Here is a 23,686-nt window from a genome sequence, read left to right on the forward strand (position 1 = left end):
GCTCGATGACAAGCTGGAGTACTACACCAGCGCTGCATTTACCTCAGACATTTAGTTGCCCTGCTTGTTCAGCTCATTCTGCGTAACTTATTTGAATATATTCCATTAATGTTACGCGTTTGAGAAGACTTAAAGCGAGTTACATTTTAGTTGCTGGGAAACAAACAGTATGTCAGCTGTTAGCCGAATTGCAAATGCCATGTGGCGTAACGTTAACTTTAAGCGACAATATCCTTGAATGTGGAGACAGAAAGCGGTTTTAAACAGTGTTTGTTTACCTGTAACAGTACAGAAGATTATTTGCCTTTCGCAGCATGTCTTACTTGGAGTGGGCTGAGTCTCAGCTTGCAGAGATAGAGCTGCTGACAAGCATGTTTCCCACCCAGGAAGAGCTGGAGATGACAGACCAGCTGGCACTCGCTGAGCTCAGGGGCTATGTGGAGTGCTCAGACTCAACAGACAGACCTCCACCTTCCAGACCTCAGTTTCTCATCAAACAGAAGCTGGACAGTTCAAGCATGGAGAGGGTAACCAAATATTCGACTGTCACAGTATGTCATTGTGATTTTAAATATGTCCTAAATCTATTATTTGTCCTGTCTTGTTGCTTCACTCAGATGGATGTCATTTTATCCTGTGCTTATCCATCCGAATATCCCAGTGTCTTACCAGAGATAACAGTCCGGTAAGCCATTATCCATTTTTGATGAATTTCAATTGAACTCTTTACATATGCGAAACAAAACCTTAAATAACTAAATTACTTAGTTTATGATAATTATGAACCGTGCAAAATGGCAACACTTTATGCTCATATAATCTAATATTAAAGAGGCCAATAGACTGACTGTATATAAAGATTTACATACACTCAGTGGCAGAGACTCATCTCTGTTTTAAGGGTCAAGTGTTAATAGCATCTGGTAATGAAATGTCAAAGCAGCTCCTGTAATTCCACATCTTACAGTACTATAACATTTTCTGCAAATGTCCATGTCAAGCAGACACTGACAACTCAAGCAACTTTTTATTCCCTGCACCCTGCAGCAGGAAGCAGCAGCCTGAACTGCAAAGCACCACAAAAAGAAGGCAAGAACAACAGTGTAACTGCTGTGCTGCTAAAGTCACAAAATGACATAGCTGAGCAGCAGACAGACGACACAAATGAAAAGGAGTTATGTGACTGTGGCAGAAAGTTAGAGGTTATTTTCTACTGTTACGGCCTTGTTGGAAAGTAAGAATTCTGTGTGGTTGAACAGAGCCACCGTGAAACTTGCTGTATTTCTGCTGATGAGTAGTGGGAGTTGCAGCTTGAGTGAGAAGATGTATTTTGAAGTGTCTGGATTACCCTCTTGTCCACTTTAGTTAGGAGGCGCGTATCTGACACAAACCATAAAATCTGATTTTCATAATACAGATGAGTAAAAAACATGATGTAGCAGCGAAGAAATTATGTGCATATCGCAATGCAAAATACTGCAGCAGCAGTAAAGAAAGAACACACCTTGTAATTTTCCACCAGAAAATATTGTATTGGCATATTGATTAGTAAGCATATCAACCTCTCGAAGATCTGTTTTGGTTATTTTGTGCCATTTGTAGTGCAAATAAGGTCCTTCTAGATTTCCACTAGAAGTTTTTGCTCCCAAGGATGGAAACTTTCAGTTCCAAAGGCCTTGAATCTTCCCTGAATCCTCCTTACAGCATGCTTTATTCGTGCCCTAGGTGTACTGGTCTGAGCAGGGCCCAGCAGACACAGCTCCATGCAGATCTCAACGCATACCTCATGGAAAACTGCCAGGGGGAAGTGTGTGTGCTCTCTGCTGTGGACTGGGTGAAAGACAACCTGCAGCTCTTCATTAATAAGAGCTTAACAGCAGCACCAGCTCTAAAGAAAGAGTCTGCCTCTCCGTGGCCACAGGAAGTGTTCAGCAGACTGTGGATTTACAGTCACCACATCTACAACAAGGTGAAGAGGAAGAACATCTTGGAGTGGTCCAAGGAGCTGGGCCTGTCAGGATTTAGCATGCCTGGGAAGCCTGGTATTGTGTGTGTGGAAGGTCCTCAGTCTGCCTGCGAGGAGTTCTGGTCCAGGTATCTTGAGTGTTGTTATTTTTAGCAGCTGATGTCACAGCCAGAAGCCTGCTGAGGTGCCAGGTTTATTATTTTCCAAACTTTTTCCCATTTCACAGAGTCAAGGTTCTGACATGGAAGAAGATCATGATTCGACATAGAGAGGATATTCCCCTTGATCGTCAGGGTGAGGACAGCAGGACTGTTCAAAGCATAGACTCCCTGCGCAAATTCACAGGCTTTGAAGAGGCAATGTTTGACCCCCATGGGAACAGAGGTAATCACATGGACCTTGGGCAGCTCTACCAGTTTTTAAATGAAAAAGGCTGTTGTGACATTTTTCAGATATATTTTGGCGTTGAAGGGAGGTAGTGGTCACGCCTACAGAATAAATATACATAGGGGAACTGGTGCGATGTCATTGAAGTCACTTCATAAGTGTTTACTTAAAAATGTAAATGCATTCGACATTGTTAAAGCTTTTTTTTGTCTCACATGCAAGCACACAAATGGAGTAAAGTAAATGAACCACGTTTTTAAGATCTGGGACTTCATTAGGATAAAAGGCAGAAAGAACATTTCTGCAATTTGAGAAACAGAGTCTTCACACATTGTAGCTAATAGGCATATATTTCAAAACGAAGCACTAAAACTAGTTTTCTCAAGGACCTCAGTTATATTTGCAATTTTAATACTCCTGCATGTGCCGCACATCACACCTTGCCCTAGGTGTTTCTTTCCTCAGATGGCACCACTGTGTATTACTACCCGGCTATTATAGGATTTTCAGGTCTGATACCACATTAATAATTGGACAACATAGTCAACAACATGGTAGATATCTGTTTATGAAATCTGTTGATTTTCCTCTTATGAATTATAGATAACACAACCGTGGAAAGTCTCTCTCCAATTTTCTTTGACTGATTAGTTTTTAGATAAATTGTGCATAATTGTGGATTACACTCTGGCAATTAAAACTTGCTGTTATTGAACATGGATCAAATTTTTAGACACCAGAGTTCAGACTTTGTAAAAAAAAAAAAGCAATGATGCTGAAAATCAGCATATTGTACTTTTTGTTACTGCCTGTTCATCAGGACTGTGGTACTAGATCTGTACTAGATGACTTGGCAGAGTCCAGATCAACATAGAGTTATATGATTTGAAGAAATCACAAGGATACACAACTTGAAGATGAAGCCAAAGACAATTCAGTAGTTTTAGGCACTGGAGTGAATTTACTTCCAAATGTGCCAGGTCTACATTGCCCAGCAGATGGCATTCTATAATCAAAGTTGAAATATATGGCATCCTTAGACGTATCCTGTTATTTCTGGATGTTTACGTGTTTAAACCTAATATAACACACAACCTGGATTCCAAAAGAGCTGTATTAATAAAAATTAAGCAATAGTATTATAATGATTTGGCCAAAATACTTCAACTGTTGGATCAAATATGACTATCATTCCTGTTTTGAAAATATTTAACTTAACTTAACATGAATCAACAATACAGCTTCAGATGTCATAAAACATCTGTGGACTTATACATTTCGCAACAGAAAGACAGTAACAACAGTGAGGCATTTCTTTTTAAAAGTGGTAAAATAGCCCAGGGTCCTCTACATTGTCTTGTTTTTGCATCTTTTTAACAATGATTTAGCTTTTTAAAGCACATATCTGAGAATTGCTGATGAACAGATGTGAGGTGCTCATCCTGATTTGAGTCCCAGTCCTTCTTTTGTCCGCTGGTGGTCCGGGTGCCGGCACTGTTCTGTCCTGCTCCTCCTGATGTTACGAGTTCTCCCTTCGCTGTCAGAGAGGGGATACGGACTCCTGACAGACTTCTAACTTGCCTCTTCAGTGGACTCATCAGAGGAATCGGTCTGTTTATTGAGGGGAGTTCGACCCCCCAGGTGCGACTCCAGCTTGTCCCTCGGGACTTGAGTACTCGAAATCAGGATGAGCAGCCTCTTTCATCTCCTCATCCTGTGTTTGTGGGCCTAATCTCTCGTTCATTTAGCATTACAACAGTAAGTAGAAGCCGAATGAGTCGGTTGATACCTGCATCCTAACAGTACAGTGTTTGGCGATGACTAAGCATTGGTCCGTCCTATAAATAGCCAGCATTGATGCAAACTGGCATGAGTTTATTTTTACTTCTAACCTGGTAAACAACACACCCACCAGAGAGTAGGTATCTGACAGATTCATCACTGACGTAAGGCTACAGAACAACCCATCAGTGTTTCAAGGAATTCCTTAAATATTAACAGATTGAACAAAAATACATCAAACACAAGCACTAAATGTTTATAAAACACCCTAACGCACAAATGAATCAAACTATTAAGTGAATATTTAGATATATTCATGACTGGATTAAAGTGTGCAATGGCTCTCAATCAATCAGTATTTCTGCCGTAACCCTGCTGAGCATCTGTGTAGTGTTTTGATTAGCTGGACATCACATGATATGCCATCAAATGAGCTGACATGAAGTTTGAAGAATGCCTCTTTTCTAAATTTCAGTATAATCTCTCGTGATTTAATGTTACAATTTGCATCATTTCATTATAGCTTTGATAAAGCAATGACCAGTGGAGTATGAACTGTCAACTTTTGTAAGAAATCAGGTGTAAAGGTTTTTCCAATAAAGGATTCGTTTTTACTCCATGCCTTTAATTTGCTCCTTTCCATTCACACATGACTGTCAAGATGCTTCATTGATTTTCTCTCTCATTCTTTCACATGAGTCTCGTTAGTTCCTCACTGCTGTAAGTATACAACAAGGAATTGTGTTCAGGAATGTTTGACTTATAGCTCACTAAAACCGTTTAGTGCTCTTTTGCTTACTGTTGCACGCTGTGAATGTCCTCTTCCTTCATTCCCTGGGTAAGTGAGCTGATGAGTGGCACTTGTGATGTTTCAGTATATGATCCTATCATTGCCAAAAAGGACTGCAGTTCTAACTAAAGCCATGATGAATTTCTGCCTTGATGTATGGTATAGCTGAGAGAAAAATGGCAACATACCTTAGTCAAAGCCACTGCTCTCTCCATCAGAGATTCATTGCTAATATTTACCTGCCAGATGTAAAAATTGTGAACATCGTGGTTCTTGTAGTAATCCACTGATCAATGGAGCAGTGTTATTGACCTGCAATGCAGCTACAGCCATAGTGCAAGTCATTAACACTACCTCTGGTCAATACAGGTCAATAACACCATAACTGGTCAAGTGACCACTCCTTAGCAGCTTTATTATCTTCTTGGTTATTGTCACTGACCTGCAGCTTCTGTATTCTCCATCCAGACTTACTTACCAATAGATAAACAGAGAATCCATATGAGATACAACTCGAGCACTTTGTATTTTAAATGAAACAATAACTATGAGGTTTAAGTGGCAATGTACAACTTTAATTGGATGGTGTTTGCATCTACGTCAGATGAATGGATGAATTGTAAAGCAAAAGTGACAAGGCAGTTAAAATAGACTTTAAATTTATATATATATAACACACACACAAACACACACACACACACAGTTAAAAGCTGTCTGAAGTCAGTGACCCACAGGATTGAGCAGACATCTTCCCTGTTGTTGCTCTGACTGGCTTGTACTGCAGTCGTCATGTTTCTGGGACTTGGTGTTCAGAAAGAGAAAGTCAGGTGACTGACTTGATCAGTCAAGAATGATTAACTGTTTAGATGTTTGGATCATTGTATAAAAAGGCAGGATCTCCTGCAGTGTTTCATAGGTGAGGTGGGCCACCTAATCTGAAATGAAGACCTACATCCATTAAAGAAACATGAAAGGAGGGGAAAAAGGATTTCAGCTTCTGAAATAATCAACTCTGCTGTTGGAGACCCTCACCCACTAATACTATTTCTGGGAATCATGAAGCTTATCATCCATACTGACTTTCCACAGATGTATTCATGCCGCATGTTTGATGCAATGAGCTATCGATCAAAAGTCAAGCATGTAGCCTTGATTTAATGTTTCAGCCTATACAATCTAAAAAAAAATACTGTACATTTTTAAAATATTTCTTCCTCTAGAGCAGTGTACGAAGCATGGTGCCTCTTTATGGCAGCTACAGATGCAGTCTGCACGGGACAGACTGTTTTTGCCCTACTTGACCCTCCAGCACACTGATAAAACTTCCCTTTAAAGTCCCCCATTTGGCATTTTTTAGCAGTATAGGGACATTTAATAAATGGCTTATAACACGCTATAAGGTTGTAAGCTGATTTATGGACACCCTTAAGTGGAGACATTGGATGACAAATGCTTAAATATAGTTGTAATGATAGAACATGTGTCTTCACAGGATGAGTTAGAATACTGTACATTAATAAACACAAAATATCTCCTTGTTTACATACATTATAGTGTGTTATAAATGATTTATTTCATGTTTGTATACTGTTTGTGTATACCACCATATTATCTCCCCACTATAGGACTACCTCTGAAGATGCATAGTAAATAGGTTCTATAGTTGATGCAGAGTAAATAACTTGGCAAATGACTGCAGAACTCATATCCTTCCTTCTTGCAGCCCATTTTGGCAACTCTTTGTGAAAATCATTTTTACATTAAACTTCACACATGATTTACTGGTATTTTCCTTTTTTTCATCATTTCAGACAATAACCCAATTCTGTAGGTCTATTGAACTGGTGATGCATATAATTGAATTAGTTTTGAACGTCACAGTGAGGTATTTCAACACAGGGATTTCATCATGTCTCTATAGCTGGCACTCTTTCACAGAGCCAACCTAATATAAATAGTATTGTTTTGAATTGCTTAAAGCTGCAAACACTGAACAGAAGGTTTTGATAGTATTGTGATGAATTCCCAAACTGGAAATCTTCAAAGTCCTGAAAAAGATGTAGCCCTACACCACAGTGGCTTCATCCCACATTATTCTCTACCTAACATGAACCATATTTATTGTTATTTGTGATTGTTGCAAATAATACAAATAATCCACAGTTAAAATTGTACAGACCTCTTCTGGATAAGCATTAATCATAACATGTCTTTCTTAGATGTAACACAGTTGTACTCTGCTCCTCCACAAGTTATTTTAGAGCATTAGTTGTACTGTGATGTAATAACTGTGGTGACTTAAACAGTGAATTATTTTTATAATAAAATATAACCTCCTAATGCAGCCAATTGTGCACAATTTTTCACTTTATTTTTGTAAGATACTCTATCATACCGTGAATTAAATATATAAGGAACATTTTTGAGCTTTGATTTTGCTATTGAAGCCATCGCAATGTCACAAGAGCTCCACAACGCAACTTCTTTTCTCAGGATATCAGTCGTCTAATTTGCTATGTGTTGCATTACCATTTTCAATTCAGCCAAAGTAAACTCGATAATCAAAGCAATTAAAAACACAATCAGTTGTGTTTCCAAGTGCTATGTGGAAACTTGGCCTGGCAGCTCTTTGGGATTCTGGACTTTCTCTCCTGATGACCTCTCAAGGTGAACTCTTGTATAGCTGTCCATCCCATGAATACTAAATATGGCTGAATTAAACATTTTCTCTCTTCTCACTACTATTTAATCAGTTGTCTTACTGAGCTGTCTGTCTGGAGAAATCCCTGAGGCTCACTATCACACTGACTGGCATCATAAAGACGACTGGCACGCTGCTCTGGAACTATTCAAGCCTCGGCGATCCCTCTGTTCCTTCCCCACTTTTTGTATGTCCTCTTTAACCTAAGCCCCTATAACTCAAGATGTCTTTGTTATTTGCACTGCGCTGTGTCACCCCTTGACCAATAAGATTTATCCTTTCACAGTGCTTTAATACATAAATAGATTTATATTGGAGTTTAGGAAGTGATTGTGGTTATCAGATTAGAGCAGATTTGTCATTTCAATCATTTTCAAGAAAGAATATCAGGCATTCTGTATTTTATTATTCTGTGTTTTTCCTGTATGTGTTTTGGTAGATTTAGAGACACTGGTGCTGGTGGTCATATCAAGCATGATTTCGTGTTTATGATTAATGTTTCAATAGGTTTGCCAGAAAGTTAGAAAGAGAAACTCAGCTGCACATCGAGGTACATTCCTTAACAAACTGAGGGTTTATTTCCAATCAACAGTCATCTATGCTTAATGTGTAGAATTAAAAATTCCTGCCTTTAGCTACCAATGTGACAACCTTCAACACCATAGTTCAAGCAACGTGGTTAATGTTGTTCTTGTGTACCTTTGTTCAGCTTAAGAAACTGCTTGTAATTACTAGTCTATGTATGTGCATGAAATTATTGATGTAATAGATGAATATACTACGCAAACAGGAGTGTCTTGAGCCAAAGTGCATGTTGTGTTACTGATGCTATTTTGAACCACAGGCAATTAAACCTGATGTCATCATTCGCCATTAATACACACGCTGGAAAAAAAAAGAAAAAAAACATCTAGTGGGAGAGGAGGACCTTGATGATAATGAGGCTGATACCAACATGTGATGTCCACCCACATTCAGACAGCTGGCATCCTGCAGGCACAGCAGTTTGTCAGAATCTTTTCAATGCAATGTTTACACATTAATATCCTGTTTGCCTTGGAGAGTATTTGTTATTTGAGAAGGAAATTTCTAAAATGAACTACATAGGAAAAATGTTATGTTTATTTTATATGTAGTTGTTGTCCAGTCCGGAAAACAAATAATCAGTTCTGGCTTTAGATGCACAAAGTCATGTCAATCTGAAATCCTCTTTTTGTCACATCAATGATGTCATCAGGAGGGCTTTCATAATAAATGACAAACACGTTTCTTACCACAAAGCAACGGTTTCAACTGCAGTTACAAATGTTTTAACTACAGTTTTCAGAAACATGAAAAGTTGTTCCTAACAGTGCATACAACAAAAGTCAGACATTGTTGCTATTGGTAAAGCATGATAATGAGCTAGTGGCTTGTTTTGCACTCATTAACAGGCTAATTATTCTACGTTTGCTTTCACCTTCAAAATGATATTTCCTGTGAGAACACACATAATTTCCTGCGTTCCACGGCAGACCCCACAAGGACAATGACACCAGCATTTAAAAAGGTTACAGAACTTAAATAGATTGAACGGCTACAAATCACCTCCAGAAAAAACATCTAAATGATATCTTATGATATTTTCTAATGAGAAACGCTTTATTAAAAATGCCGCATTGTCTGTTCGCCCTAAAGAAAAACTAGTCTCTGTTATGAAACTAATGCAAAGATTTCCTATAGCTGTCATTTTATTGGAGAAACATCAGTCTCCCACTCACTAATATTCCAACTTTAATTAAGTCTCTGGTGAGTTCCTTGGAAGAATCTCAAGTCCTCAAATCCAAACAGATGGCCCGCTATTTATTGCATACCTTATGCCACAGGTAATAGCTTTTTTTCCCCCCCAAATGACTATCTAAGACAAGGCTTGCCTTTATGTACTCTCCTGGGCCCGCACAATTCAAAATTGAGCCAAACAATACAGACAAAAAAAGTTTGCTTTAATTAGATCTAAAAATACAATATAGAATAAATCAAATGGTAGACAGACAATCCCAGGGCAGGCTATTTAAAGATGCACCACAGAGAATGTGAGTCAGTTTGGATGAATGAGTTTAAAATACAGTGGGTAGCCCTGTTTAATCATCAATCCATGAGCCTGCAAGTGGCCTGTTTCGAACAGCGGAGCCGCCGCCTCACAAAGTGGAAGCCCTCATGCAGCAAACAAGGAAATTGTATCTGACTGTACACATTCATCTAGGCTAATGGCATGGTGATGCATCCGGTGGGATACACAAGCTCATGTTCTTTGTTCCAGATCATTTGACTCCTCCTAACTTCTACTCGCCCCTGTCACAAGTGGAAGTGTGAGTGATCTGTTTAATCTCATCAAATATGATTAGGCAAAACACATCTCAAGATAATATCCTACAGTCCTCTGATTCGGCAGCGATAAAGATGAGGCATGAATGTTGCAGCTATATGTCAAAAGGGGCTACAGAAGGCTCAGCTCTGCTCTACCTGTCTTAGCCTTACATGAAAATGTGCTGTGTGAACATATGTAAAAGTAAGAAAACATTAAGGTAATCTTTATCTCTGGGTATTTTCACAAATCCATGATGTTCCAAGAGTCTACCTGCAATACTAGTTGGCATCATTGTGAGATTTTTTTTTTTTTTGCAACGACTCCTTTTCCAAGGTAGCCGCAGTGTTGTAAACATGGCGTTATTATTCTACCCAATTTTCTATTACAATGGGCTGTCAATCAAAGACAAAAACCATTTACATAAACAATGCAAACCCAGGCTTCTGAGGGCAACAATAACAGACTCCCAACACAGAAGTTCTGAAAATGAAAAGGAGGATATTGAAAAATTGTGAATTTCATCTTCAACTGTCTGTTTCTCGCACCTCATCTTTGGGTACAGAGCAATGACTACAAGTAAACACTTCCAAAATATTTGTTCCGCCTGGCAGGCAATATGAAGGCAAGATGACACAATATTGATCAAATTTAAAAAATAAACACACACACACACACACAAAAAAAAAAGATGCAGGATTGATTTTTTCCAGCTGGGAATGTGATTAGCGTTATCGGTAAACGCAGTGCCGACTCAAGGTTTGGAAGAATCATTAGGTTACTTCACAGTGTCACTAAGACCTGTTAAATCTGTAATTAAAAGCATGATCCAGAGGACAAACATTTCTTCATCAGTTCTGTTTAGCATACTGAATTCGCTTTGCAATCCTACTACATCTCTGAAATCCTTTTATCCTTTTACTTCCTGAGCAAATCGCCCAGTGAATTACACAAGGCAATTTACATGCTTGGATAGTGAAAACAAGTGGAATTACTGTTATTTCGGGACAAAACGTTGTGCTGTTAATCCAAAAGAGGGATCACTATTTGTGTCAGGGTTGGAGGGCTTTTCATGCACAGTTTTGCGAAGGCTCCTCCAGTTGTCACTAATCTACAGCAGAACTGTGGGATGAAAAAGAAAAAAGAAACAAACTGCAGATAACAGCCTGGTCCAAGTTACTGCAAAAAAAAACTTTTCTACCAGAGTCTTGATGTTTAGGCAAATACTGTAGAACTATACAGGACCAAAAATTCATCTGCAAGGACTATTAGCTCAAGAATACATTTTTAAGATTGCAAAATCAGAATTGTGCTGTAGACCTAATATATTTAAGTGTAATATTTTGTGTTTTTTTTAAAGATATCAATTCATCCCTTAAGGATTTTGTCAGAGACGTCTGTTCTGCTATGATAAGAGCTTATTGTGAGCTGGAGGACTGATATAGACCCTGCCTACAGGGTACAGTGAGGATCAGTTTCTTCAGTTTAGTCAGACTTACAAGGCCTCCTCAGAGGTCATGCAGTGATTGTTACATTGCCCACGGTATGGTTCTCACATTTCAAGGGTAAAGAGAAAATCCATTTTCCAACTCACTATTTACGATTGCGCATGAGTGTCCCCCCCCCTCGATATCCAATTACTAAATCATGATGAATTCTTAGCATTATTTTCTGCCAGGCATTATTCAAGACAGTCTATCTCAATTTACATAGCTTAACGAAGCACTGAGCTTTTAATAACACGAAGGAGTCTGATAGTGGGAGCTGATGTTTATTTGAACTGGTAGGGCTTTTGGTAGTAATGATTATGAAGTGAGCATTGGGAGCTGTCTCTGCGAGAGGAGAGGGGGAGCGAGGCGTTGTGTGAAGCAGGCAGATGGTTGGCCGGACAGTGTGTTGATAATGGCAACATTAGTCTGCTGGGAAGCAACATTATGCTCAAGGTCAATGGGAGCTGAAGAATGGAGGATCATAATGACTCGGGCCCTGTGTCCTGGAACGAGATCTCCCTTTAAGGATGTTGAGATATTTAATATGAGCTCAGTAATCTGCACAAGGCCATTGTATCCATCCTCGAATTTCAAAAAGTTAATCTGTGTCACTGAAGCAAAGATAATGGGCTATAAAAGGTGCTTTCTTTTATTTTTCTAAATGGGTCGGGTTTGATGGATATGTAGTATCAAGATTACCATATACGATACTATAATCAACATTTGCTTCAGTCAAATGTAAGTCTGATAAGGTGTAGTTTTACAATGCTCGTCTACAGACCATTACACTTCATGTCCACACATATACCCTTGTTTAGATAATGTGGATTTAATGCACACCATGTTCTTGGAATACTTAATGAATCTTCCCATATGCCCCTCATATATTGCTTGTATTTTCATGAGTGTGTTTTTTGCATAGGCAGCATTTGTATGCATACTAATCCTCACCTAGAGGACATATTTATCCATCAGTAATCATTATTTTTAGTATTAAGAAGATATGCATGCTGGTACCTGTACCAATCTATAAATAAGTGATCCATACCCCTCCTCCATATTTTGCATCCTTACAAAGGCAACGTCTACATATATTTTAACTCCACAATTGTTTCCACTCTACTGCTACTTCACTCTTTTTTCTAGCTGTTTTTTTCTTATTTTGTCATGTATTTAGAACATTTATTCCATTTGTCTTTTCCCCTGTTAGATGCTATTACTATTTGCTTCTTCAATGATCTAATTTCCCCACAGGGATCAATGAAGTTCCATCTTAAGTGTTATCATTTCACTTCCAATTAAAGCAATCAGCTGCATCCTAACATCCTTGACCATAATGTCAAATCACAAAGTAGTTTGCCTGCAGTTTTCCTCACCCAGCCTACTTCCTCTCTCAAGTTTGTTAAAACAAGGGCAACAGCAGCCTGCTGCGTTGACATCTGCGGGTCGATTCATGAAGCCACTTCAAGCATATCGAACGCAGTTTCTGAGAGATGGGGAGGAATTCGGGGAGACTCGAGTCTTCCTTTTGTCACCCTGTATTAATGCACAAATCATGAGTGGAGCTGAGAGCCTCGGGCAATCTTCCTGAGGAGCTTCATGTTTTTTTAATCCTTCAACACTTAGCATATATTATTAATACTAAAGACTGAGTAATACTCTACAGTTGCATGGAATAACAACTACAGTGTAACTTTGGTCACAGAGCTGACCATCGACACATGGCCCCTTTTATATAACTGTACATGTGTATTCTGCGCAGACTGATATTGTGACTGTGGGTAACAGAGCTGTAATTCATGAGCACAAAACATTTTAAAGTACAAACCTAGTCACAACAAAATGGCAGTTTTCAAGTTGTTCATATTTTAATCTGCGCTTTGTCTCTCTCTTTTTTCTTTTCATTTTTTTTTTTACAGTGGCATAGTTGAAAAATGAATATTAATACTGAGAAAAAAGCAAACCTCACACATCCCCCATAAAAAGCAAATTAATTACAGCGATTAAAACTTTGTACAAAATGAGTTATTTATAGCATCATATTGAACTAACAAAATAACATGTATGAGCATTGGCAATGTGGTTCAATGTCTTTGATACAGTGACTATATACAGTGAGGGGATGTCTGATTCACCAATGCCTCAACATGTCATTAGTACTGCTTGCAGCAAACTCAAAGGCCATAACGGTGATCCTTGTATTGTGTTTTATGATGAAGTTACAGAATTAAAAAATGGAAAAGTTAATGTCAGACAACTACTTTAGTAACAGCAATAATATCAATCAATATAGTATTATATAATAATGTCAATCAATCATAATAATAAATACATATATTTGACCAGATTTTTTTTCTTTTTTCTTTTTTTTACATTTTAAGCAATTCATTAGAATCCCTGTTTGAAAAAATCTTCGTAAGTGTGAAAACAATCTCATCAAAGTGACGGGAACTGATATGACCTGAAATTCAAAGCTACAACCAATGTTTTATTTTGTTTTTTTTTTTACTGCAATTGAATAATTACACATTATTTACATGCCACCTGGCAAAACAACCTCTTGTTAGATAAATGGAAAAAAAATTAAGACTTTTGGAATAATTTAAATACTGTATATGCTAATATACAAATTGTAATGTGTCAGGGATCCCAAGATTCAACAATATTGTTCACCAATATTCACGTTAGCAAAGTATGTTACAGCAATATCCACACATTGAGCATAGTTGTTCAATAAAATTCAACATACCATAAATAATGAACCCCCACAAGGTTCCACTCATTCAGTTTGGATCTAACATCAAATTGGCAACCAAAATTAAAGTTCCTCATCCATGACGATATCTGCAAGTGTACTGAAATCTTCATCACGTGTCTGCCACCTCTTCATCTAGACTCATATTGAATCCTGAGACAAGAAACAGTTGATGTGTTTTCCCTCCATGTTAGTCCTCAGACTTTGTGCTTTAATTTTCTAACTTGTTCTCTGTTGGTACAAATCAACAGCAGGAGCCAAAACGGAAAATAAATTGATGCAGAAATATACAGACAGTGCTAAGAGGGGGTTGATTTCACCTAGAGACAATCACAAAGATTGGGTTTTGTTTTGTCAGGTCTGTTTTATGATTTTCTGAATTTATGCGGGATGGCCCAGATGGGGTTAACTCCAGGAAACATCCAAAACCACTGTTTAATCCCTAAAAAGATTCTTCTGATGTTAATGCTTGATAAATTGATGTATTCAACATATTCGGCAAAACAGTTTGAAAAGCTCAGATTTAACTCCAGCTGGAGTTGAAGAACATTTCTTGTTGCTTCTGAATTTTATAAAATCTGCAAAAAGTTGTGTGTAACAGGTAAAGTAAGAGAGAATAGAGAAAAGGTTAATGCAAGCAGTGAAAGAAATGCGGAAAAATGTACAGCATTTAGGCACCGTAAAACTGAAATGGAAATAATCCAATTGCACATGGTTTACATTGAATACAAAAGGAGAAGGCTATATTGTCAGCGAATGCTTTGAAAACAAGCATATCCAAGCATGGGCTTTCTGGAGAAGACAAAGGAACAATAAGTAAAGCAAAACAGATCATGGAGTAACGCTGAGGCAGCTTAAAATTGCATGTCTGCTGTCAAAAGTTGTCATGAAACGAAGGAAAAGAGTAACAGAAGTCTAAATGAAGTACTCTTTCTTTTCCTCTGCATGCACATGGTTTCCCTCAGCATTGATGATGGCTGTGTCTGCGTCGGGGGCGTCCTCTGCTCCTTTGGCCTCATGTGTTAGATACGTCCCTGTAAACATACAGAGACACAGCGACTTATCCACATGCTGACAAGCGCTAGACATAGCTGACCCAGAAAACTGTTATTCAAGGGAGCTCAAGCGACCTCTCTCACCTTTATGTCTGGCCAGATATCGTCCAAGAACTATTATCAAACACAAGGTGATGAAGACCACGACTGCAACTACACCGCCAATTAAAGCGTGGTCAGGTCCGTGTTGTCCTAAAGCATTGGGATCTGAATAAAGCAGAGACAGAGATGAAGGGAAAAGTGAGATAATGTTAACACCTGCAAAATGTTTCGCTGCTGTCTAATGCAGCTGTACACATTTGTTAAACAGCAATGAAAATATTAGACTCCAGCAATTTTCCTGAAAAAATATCCTTCTGTCATATTTAGAGAAACCTGACATCCCTGCTTGAATAGAGGTATAAAAGAAGCAATCATAGGAAAAACCACAAATCCCTGCACAATGCAAAATGGGCATTAGCAACAGCAATGTGCTGCAAGAAAACTGAAGTCAGTCTTTTGTTTTCCCTGTGCTCGCTGCCAAATTCTGCTGCTGAGGATCATGTATTTTCAAATAAGTGTTATTTAACATGAGGCATCCTCCGGGCAGAGAGTGATCTGAAGGTTCCCAAGCAGGAGCATGTCTTTGTGTCCGTCCTGTAATAAACTGTAAGTTGCTACGTCTTTACTGAGCACCTCGTGTGCTCTCATTATCTCAAACTGATGAATGGCTATGGCTTGTGCTCAGTTTTGCAAAGTGACCCTGGGAAATGACGGCGGGGATGTTCCTACAAACCTTATTATACTCCTCTGTTAACGGAATGCAGCCCTCATTTTCAGCAACCCAAAGTGCTGGCGTTAAAAAATAAAAAAAAGATGAAGCTGTGACACATGCAGTTTATTTAACACCATGCAGGATAGAACCACCACAATTGTTTTATCAGGGACTCACAAGCAGGCGCTTCAGACTTTGATGCAATAACTGTTTTGGTACAACAGTTTGGTTGCATGTTGATGGATATAATGATCTGTACCGGTGATTCCACTGTCAGCAAGGGGCATAAGCAATTTTCATATCACACTCGGCTGGTGCACAGAAATGAGACAAGCTGAACTGCTCTTGCTTGCCTGCAGCTGAACTTGTCATCTCAACACAACTTGCTACTTATGCTTTCACCTTATAGTGGAATTGTTTGTCTAATTCTTTAATTCACATGTAAATACACTGATTATTCTTATGTCAAACCTGGAACACACTGCTGAGAGGCAATAAAAACAGATGGTTGCAAAAATTAGAACTTCACTAAGATGACACTTAAAAAACTACACAGTCACAAAAAAAAACCTAGATATTTCAGAGACACACAGACAGAAATATCACAAAATGCCAATTCCCCATTAATCCTGTTTCCATTATGTTGCATAGAAACATGCAAAGAAACCTTTAAAATACACACACACATACACACATATCCATATATACGTATATATAATATCATTTCAAAACCATATCACACTGAATTGCTGCAACCATGTCCAAATCATGAATGTAGACCCTAGAAAATATGGTAAATGGAAATAATTTTCAAGAACTACGTGATCAGAAATGTGCTTGACAGAGAGTTCCCCGACTTCCCCTTCCATTTCTGCTGTAACCACATGATCTGAAATCAAATATTTACACACTGGCGCAGATACAATCTCCAGCTCAGCTCCACACAGATAGAGCCGTCCATTTCATTGTGCAAAGACAAACCAAACGAGAAACATATTGTGTGATAACTTATGCTGCCTGTGACATGGCTGGAGAGAAAGCAGCTGGCGTCAGCAGAGTGAGCATCCATGCATGGTGATGGTTTGGCTCATGCTGTGTGGAGGTCGTGATGTGTCCTGACCCAGATCCAGATCCAGCATCACACACTGTAAATCTGGCTTGCAATGATCGTCTAGTGGGATATTTACCTGTTGTAGGCCCTGGAAAGTCTTTGGCTGTTGCCATGGTTGCAGACAGTGACAGCAGTAAGGGAAGACGAGGGGAACAACACCGTGATAAAAAAAGGTGACCACAAAGTTCAAAGGAAACATGAGAAATTAACAAGGTCTGTTTTTCCGAGTTTTTACTTATAACAGCGTGCAGAAGTGACGGAAAGCAAAGCTTGCTGTCAGAGCCAATGGTTAACTGGAGTTACTGGAAAAGGTCACTGGGAGAGCAGCACAAGACATCGACAGGGACAAGATGAAGAACAAAAGTGTACATACTGAGATTTTGGGGGAGTAATTGGCAATGTACATCCTTAATTGATCAGTTCACTGAGAATTACAAAAAAAAAACATATTTTTCACATACATCTATGGTGTGCAGCCATGCAGATAGTTTTGGTGTTTGCCTAGGAGGAAAGATATTTGTCTAATAATTTGTCTCAGAAACAAGTTGCTGTTAATTTTTTTAATGCCTTGAGCATCAAAAATGAAATTCCATTAACCACCATTATCCATTATTTTAGAGTGGAAGCATAGATCTTAAAGACAAATATCTCAAAACCAGGGCAAATAAAACCAAAACTATCTGCATGCCTACAACACTAGAGGCAAATGCGATTTTTTTTCTTTGTGTGGACTGACCCTCTAAAATTGAGAGCAAGCACTCCCTCTAGGACTTCTCATACTTTTCAAATTCAGGTAACATGTCAACAAATATTCGGTTTATGATAAAGGATAGTAAAAAATACAGTTGCTTGGAAAACTAAAGTCACTGCTTTTATTGCCCTGCAGAGTTTGTCTTTAGCACTAGTAGTGTGATGAAGCAATGTATAAATGATTGGGATCCTATTCTGTTTGTATTGTGAATGTGCACAAGGATCCACATGCACACGGCTAGCACGCACATTTCTGGCACCAGTTTCAAGCTATTCCGCTGATCGACTGTGCAACAATTCGCAAGGGCAGTCAGTAAGACTGCAAGCTAATAAACGTGGATATAAACAATGCACAATTTAAAATATTAAAGCAGAAAGGCTCTACAAATATTTTATGAGAAAGCAAATGCATTCAACATGTTTGCTAGACCTCAAGGATACACATGATGTGTTTTGGTGAAAAGCACACAGCATAACTTTTGTTAGTTTAGAGGAGAACTCCACCGGGAACCTTAAAGGTCCACGGGCTGATTATCAAAATGCAGCACATCCCAAACCCGAGCAACCTTTGTGTTTTCTCCATCACAACACAAAAGCTATTTCGACTGTTAAGGCAACCGTTCAGCATGCTCTACCTTCAGAGCGCTCTTGTGGCTCAGCAAGGCAAAGTCATACACAAACAGTACAACGGTAATTCCATTAGGAGAGATGAAGTGAAGCAAACACATGGCGCATGTGATTTTGATCAACATTATTCAAATGTAATTGCATGTGTTCTTATTGTCTGGCTGGAACAGCAGAATTATTCAGCCTATGAACAAAAGTATTAACACTCTCATGTTTTCTATTTTCTGCTTCTGCAAAGATGTAAATTTATGCAATGGTTTACAAACAGTAACTACCTGACGTGGTAACTTACTCCCACAATGTCTGCATAATGTCAGCTACCAATAATAAAACTCATCAGCAACTGTAATAAAAATGCTGGTCAGGTAACAGTGCTGTGTATAAAAAAAATAAAGCAGAAAGGAACGGGGGAGGGGAGACTAGACACAGTATTGAATTTATCCAGTAAAACAATACTATTTTCTAGCTCAAAGCCTGGTTGTTAGCTCATCAATCATCAACTGTGTGTTCAGTGTCATGTTTGTGAGTGCATGTAGCGTCGAGGCGGGGCCATGGAAGGGTTGCAAGCGTACCTGCGAACACAGCTGTGACTGCCTATGCCTGAAGTGGGAATGTCAGCATTAGCAGATTGGAAGAATAGAGGCTAGAGGTGGAGTCAGGGGAGCTGAAGATGGAGGCAATAAGGTGATGACGTCTGCTAAATGAAAACAGAAACAACGGGAGCAAAAACAAACCCCTCCACATGGAACAGGCTCAACATGAGAAAACATACAGGAAAATCAAAGAAAAAAAAATCAATTACGGCACAAGGCTGGTGCAGCGGGTTAATTCTGCTCTTTCACCTCAGTGAATGCAGGCAAAATAATGAAAAAGAAATGCACAGGTGACAAAATAACGACTCAAGCTCTGACTAAAATCTTTCAGCAGCATCTTTGGGAAAAGGATGGATCATCCACGAGGGACTCATATTTCTTATATACGTTACATTTTCAAGCAATTGATGACTGGCTGGTAAATAAGTCACACACGTGTCATGCTTGTTGAGGTGAAAATGTACAATGAATGAGTGAAATGTGAGGGTAGCAGTATGAGAAGCAGGCCTGCAGCCTCGCAAACAGATGCAGTCGTTTCTCAACTGTATTTAACCAAACTACTATCTCTCTAACATCGCACTCGGAGTAATTATCATATACACTGTTTCGTTGCTTTATTTAATACAGTGTATTAAGGAGCATAATTGCAGACGGTGCTAAATTGCAGCGGAGCGATGACATTCATTGCTTCTCAGCTCTCCTGTCATTAGCAAATTAGGCTTAGAGGCTGAGATGATCCGAAGAGACCCGGTAAGTATTCACCCAGACACGGCGTAGCTCTGAAGAATGACTGTCATCATCAGTGGAAATTAACCCGTCTCGCACATCTTTTACCTGCTCGGCTCAATTTTTCATCCTTCCCTAGTAAGCAGGGCCTTTGTATTTAGTGTGAGAGGGCTGCTGAGGGTTATAAGCTTTGCTATCTCCTCTGTTAACAGCTCCCTGGCACATATATTAACCACCCAGGTGAATTAAACAACACTGGATGTTTCTTTTTAAATTTTGAATTCATAAAAATCTTTCTGATTGTGAAATATAAGCATTGAAACTTTGGTCCAGCACATGGCTCCCATATACAACATGATGATACAGACTAGCCTGACATCGCTTCCTTCTCCTGTTCGATGTTAACACTGAAAGAAGAGACAGAGATAACAAAAGCTGAAAGGACAAATGTGTCATCCTCCTTTTCCTTCAGTTTTTCCCAATGAAGGGCTTTCTCAGCCCAAAAGCCTCTGCCTTTAAAATCGAACAAAGAAGCCGCTGTGCATCCACTAACTGCTTGTGAGCTTGAATAAGTCCAGTGTCTGAGCTGTGATAAGTCGCTGCCAAACAAACTGCACTCTCGTGTGGGACTGGTTAATTGGCAAAAATGGAAACAAATAAATCCATGTTGAATTTTAATATTCTGTCCTTGTTTTTGTATTTTTACTTGGCTGTATTTGATAAACGTTATAAACATGTGCTGCAGAGGCCTTAATGATCCGTTTCCTGCACCATGCTGTCTTTATTCTCTCAGCCGCTCCACTGTCTCGGGATTAACTTATCTCTCCTCCAGGCGGTACTCGGAAGCTAAATTCTGCATCCTTAACACTTTCTTCCTGTTTCCTCATAGGAAGAGTCCAAAAGCTAAACCTGTGCAGCGATATGTACAGTACCGTGAGGTAAACTGGGTTGTCCTGCACAGTGCCAAAGCAAGATTTGAAAGTGAATTCTTGGGGAAATGGTCTGCAAACTGTTGACCTGCAGGACTATCTGTAGTCCTGCAGGTCACTTTGCTGCACCAGCATCTGTGCTGGTCCAAAAATGGAATTAGCCGTCATTTCATACATTTAAACCACAAAATTACACATTTAATAACACCTGAAAATCCTTATTTTCATATTTGTTGTCAGTTGTTGGAAGCCTTTATAAACTGTATTTTATCCAATCCTGCATTACCACCTGGCAGAAAATGTGACTCATATGTAATCATATAAGAGGTTTATATTAAAGTTTTACCAGTTTTGTTCCATTTACAACAAATCATGCTTCACATCACAGATGACCTAATTTGCAAACCAAAACAGGACAGCTGTGGTTCAAGGAGGTAGAGCAGGTTGGTGGTTCAATCTACATACTGAAGTGTTCTTGAGCAAGACACTGAACCTCAATTGGTGTGACCCGCCATGTCAGTATGTAAGTAAAACACTTGAAAACTTTTGGGCAAGTGCTTTTTTTAAATTTTTAGAGATTTGCACTTGTTCCGTTGTTCCAGACACCCACTGGTTTCCATTCATTTCTCTGCAATACTTACAAAATATGATTTTAACTTGCTTGACTTATGAAACGATCACACAGCTGATAAAAATGCACACAGACTTATAGTTCACAGTGATGAATTGAACTGATAAATTATTTTTTCAGATTTTTGGAAATGAATGAAAACCAATGGCTGCCTTGAAGAGTAAGAAAAATACACATAGAAAAGTCTAAAACTGTAAAACTTTTAAATGAGATCTATTAAAACCAGCTTCTGCTGAACTGAACTGGCACATGACTTTATAGTCAAAATTACAATAAACATTATTCAGGGAAATTGTTAATTATTTGCAAAACCAAACTTAAAACATGTTTGCTGATCGATGCCTTCCTAAATATCCATTTATTATCTACACCCCCTTATCTTCACACGGTCGTGGGGGAGGTGGAGTCTGTGTCAGCTGCTATTCACAAATGAATCATCAATGACTGAACATTTTATCCACATTGTACTTGTCATTCAAAACTGTCATTAAAAAATGTTCTTTAAACATGTCTCCATCAGTCATCTAGATTGACAGATTATTTGACCACAATTCCAGGAGATGCTGAAATTGATCTCCTCTTGAAAATCTTTCCTATTTAAAGTAGCTGGAATTGCTTTGTTGTAAAGCTTTTTGATTTCTCTTTAGGTTAAACTGCCAGACTGACAAACGCTCTGCTAGCTTTGTTTGTTTATAACAAAGACCAACTTCCTTTGAGTTACAGTGTGCTGCAAAGCCTTGAATATGAAGCAACAGCAAAACTGATCATCCATAACAAGACAAGCCATTACTGTACCCACCGTATACAAACAGTATATATTCAGCACTGCTGGTCCCCAGGTGGTTGCTGGCCTCGCAGCGGTATGTGCCATTGTCTGTTTTGTTTAGTGTGGTGATGGTTAGTTCCCTGCCCTCCACAATCATACGCTCGATGTCTGGCAGCTCTCCTCCATCTTTAGACCACAGCACCGGTTCAGGTCTGGGACAGGAAATACAGAAAATATTTTCTTTTTTGCCTTGCTCCTTATAATATCCTCAATCTAAGGAAAAAAATAATAAACTGAAGAAGTATTCTTGAAAAATTACATTCTGTAAAGAAGAGGAATCACATTTCAAGTCCCATTGCTGCCTATTTCTACTGCTACTAACTGCCACCAAGTTGAAATTGTAAATAAATGCCAACTTACATGGGGTTGCCTATGGAAACACACTCCAATTTGAGGTATTGCCCTTCCTGTGGAATAATCAATGAATGTGTGATCTCCAGATGGGGAGCGTCTGTGAAGAAGAAACAAAAAATTCCAACACTGGTACTGTGCGTTCGAGGCTTTAACTCTAACACTGACAAAGTACAACAGTAGTTAGTTCTTTACCCATTGGGCAGCTCTTAGCTTTAGCCCATATCCCTGTTCTGCTTTGGTACTAATCCCTTACCTGCAAACTAATCCTACACTAATCCTGAGCAAATGCAAAGCTAAACCTGCAGACATAAATGTAATCTCAATCCTTGTATTTCTTCTCAATGCTAATCTTACACCTAATCCATTTGCACAGTGTGTATGACTGCACTCACAGTGGACCTCCAGGACCTCGGTTGTCATGTAAGGGTTGGACAGAGACATGTGCTCCACGCTGCAGGTGTAGGCGACACCGTCGTCTCGTCTGTCCACCTGGAACTGGAGGCTACTCCACACTGTGAATGATTTTCCTGTGGCGTTCGTCTTCGTAGTGCCTGCAAAGAGTCACAAAATGAACAGGGGTCCGGTGAATTGCTATTATTGGGGGAACAGGTCTGGATTTTGTGCAAGTCCTTCATGCAAAAAGAATAATTTTCGAAAAAGAAGCAGATAAAAACAGAAATCAGCCTGTACGTTAACGGAAACGTGAGAAACATGAAATTGTGTTGCTTTGCTGACATAGACAGCTGCAGTGTTGGTGTTGTTGTTGTTGTTGTTTTTCTCTGCATCTCCTTTGAGGGAGAGAATCCTTGGCCTTTGAAAGTCAAGTCAAAGTAGAGTGAATAGTGAAGGGAGAGCAGTATGAGCGTTGACTCGGTTGGTTGGGTGTGTTTGCTCCTCCAGGACCATCTCTCAGACATCCCAGTCAACACGAACAGGCACACGTTCCCCCGGCAGTGCGGGCTGGATTTCCATAGTTGCAGTCACACACACCTTTCCTTTCTTTCCTCTCCTGTGTCTTCGTTTCATAGCCAAGCATTCACCCTTTTTACAGCCTCAGATCTTGATTTGTGTTTGTTTTTCCCTGCCCTGTGATGTTTTCATTTTCAGATGCCTCT

The 23,686-nt window shown here is 39.1% G+C and overlaps 2 protein-coding genes across 3 annotated transcripts in view; one reads left to right on the forward strand and one right to left on the reverse strand.

Annotated features, from left to right (window-relative positions):
• Nucleotides 1-6: 6 nt before the first annotated feature.
• rwdd2b (RWD domain containing 2B) lies at nt 7-4,708 on the forward strand. Its single transcript, XM_041940979.1, has 4 exons — nt 7-527; nt 618-685; nt 1,726-2,094; nt 2,193-4,708. Exons 1-4 carry the CDS (start codon nt 315-317, stop codon nt 2,443-2,445), a joined length of 903 nt encoding a protein of 300 aa, XP_041796913.1. The 5' UTR covers nt 7-314; the 3' UTR covers nt 2,446-4,708.
• Nucleotides 4,709-14,649: 9,941 nt separating this feature from the next.
• Nucleotides 14,650-23,686, reverse strand: part of cadm2b (cell adhesion molecule 2b) — a 129,972-nt gene continuing 120,935 nt past the window's right edge. For both annotated transcript variants that reach the window (XM_041940501.1, XM_041940500.1), the window contains 5 exons: nt 22,964-23,122; nt 22,578-22,668; nt 22,191-22,369; nt 15,355-15,477; nt 14,650-15,249 (listed from right to left, as the gene is read on the reverse strand). In XM_041940501.1, the coding sequence (XP_041796435.1) occupies nt 15,131-15,249; nt 15,355-15,477; nt 22,191-22,369; nt 22,578-22,668; nt 22,964-23,122 (671 nt within the window). In that variant the 3' untranslated portion in view covers nt 14,650-15,130. The remainder of the gene's footprint in view (nt 15,250-15,354; nt 15,478-22,190; nt 22,370-22,577; nt 22,669-22,963; nt 23,123-23,686) is intronic.

This window comes from Chelmon rostratus, chromosome 7 (genome assembly GCF_017976325.1).
Source record: "Chelmon rostratus isolate fCheRos1 chromosome 7, fCheRos1.pri, whole genome shotgun sequence".
Classification (NCBI taxonomy): domain Eukaryota; kingdom Metazoa; phylum Chordata; class Actinopteri; order Chaetodontiformes; family Chaetodontidae; genus Chelmon; species Chelmon rostratus.

Excerpts from the sequence above, each read along its gene's own strand:
- rwdd2b (XM_041940979.1), top strand. The coding sequence starts at position 315 with ATGTCTTACTTGGAGTGGGCTGAGTCTCAGCTTGCAGAGATAGAGCTG. Across the intron at positions 686-1,725 it reads TTACCAGAGATAACAGTCCG|GTGTACTGGTCTGAGCAGGG; the intron begins GTAAGCCATTAT and ends TTCGTGCCCTAG. Across the intron at positions 2,095-2,192 it reads TGCGAGGAGTTCTGGTCCAG|AGTCAAGGTTCTGACATGGA; the intron begins GTATCTTGAGTG and ends CCCATTTCACAG.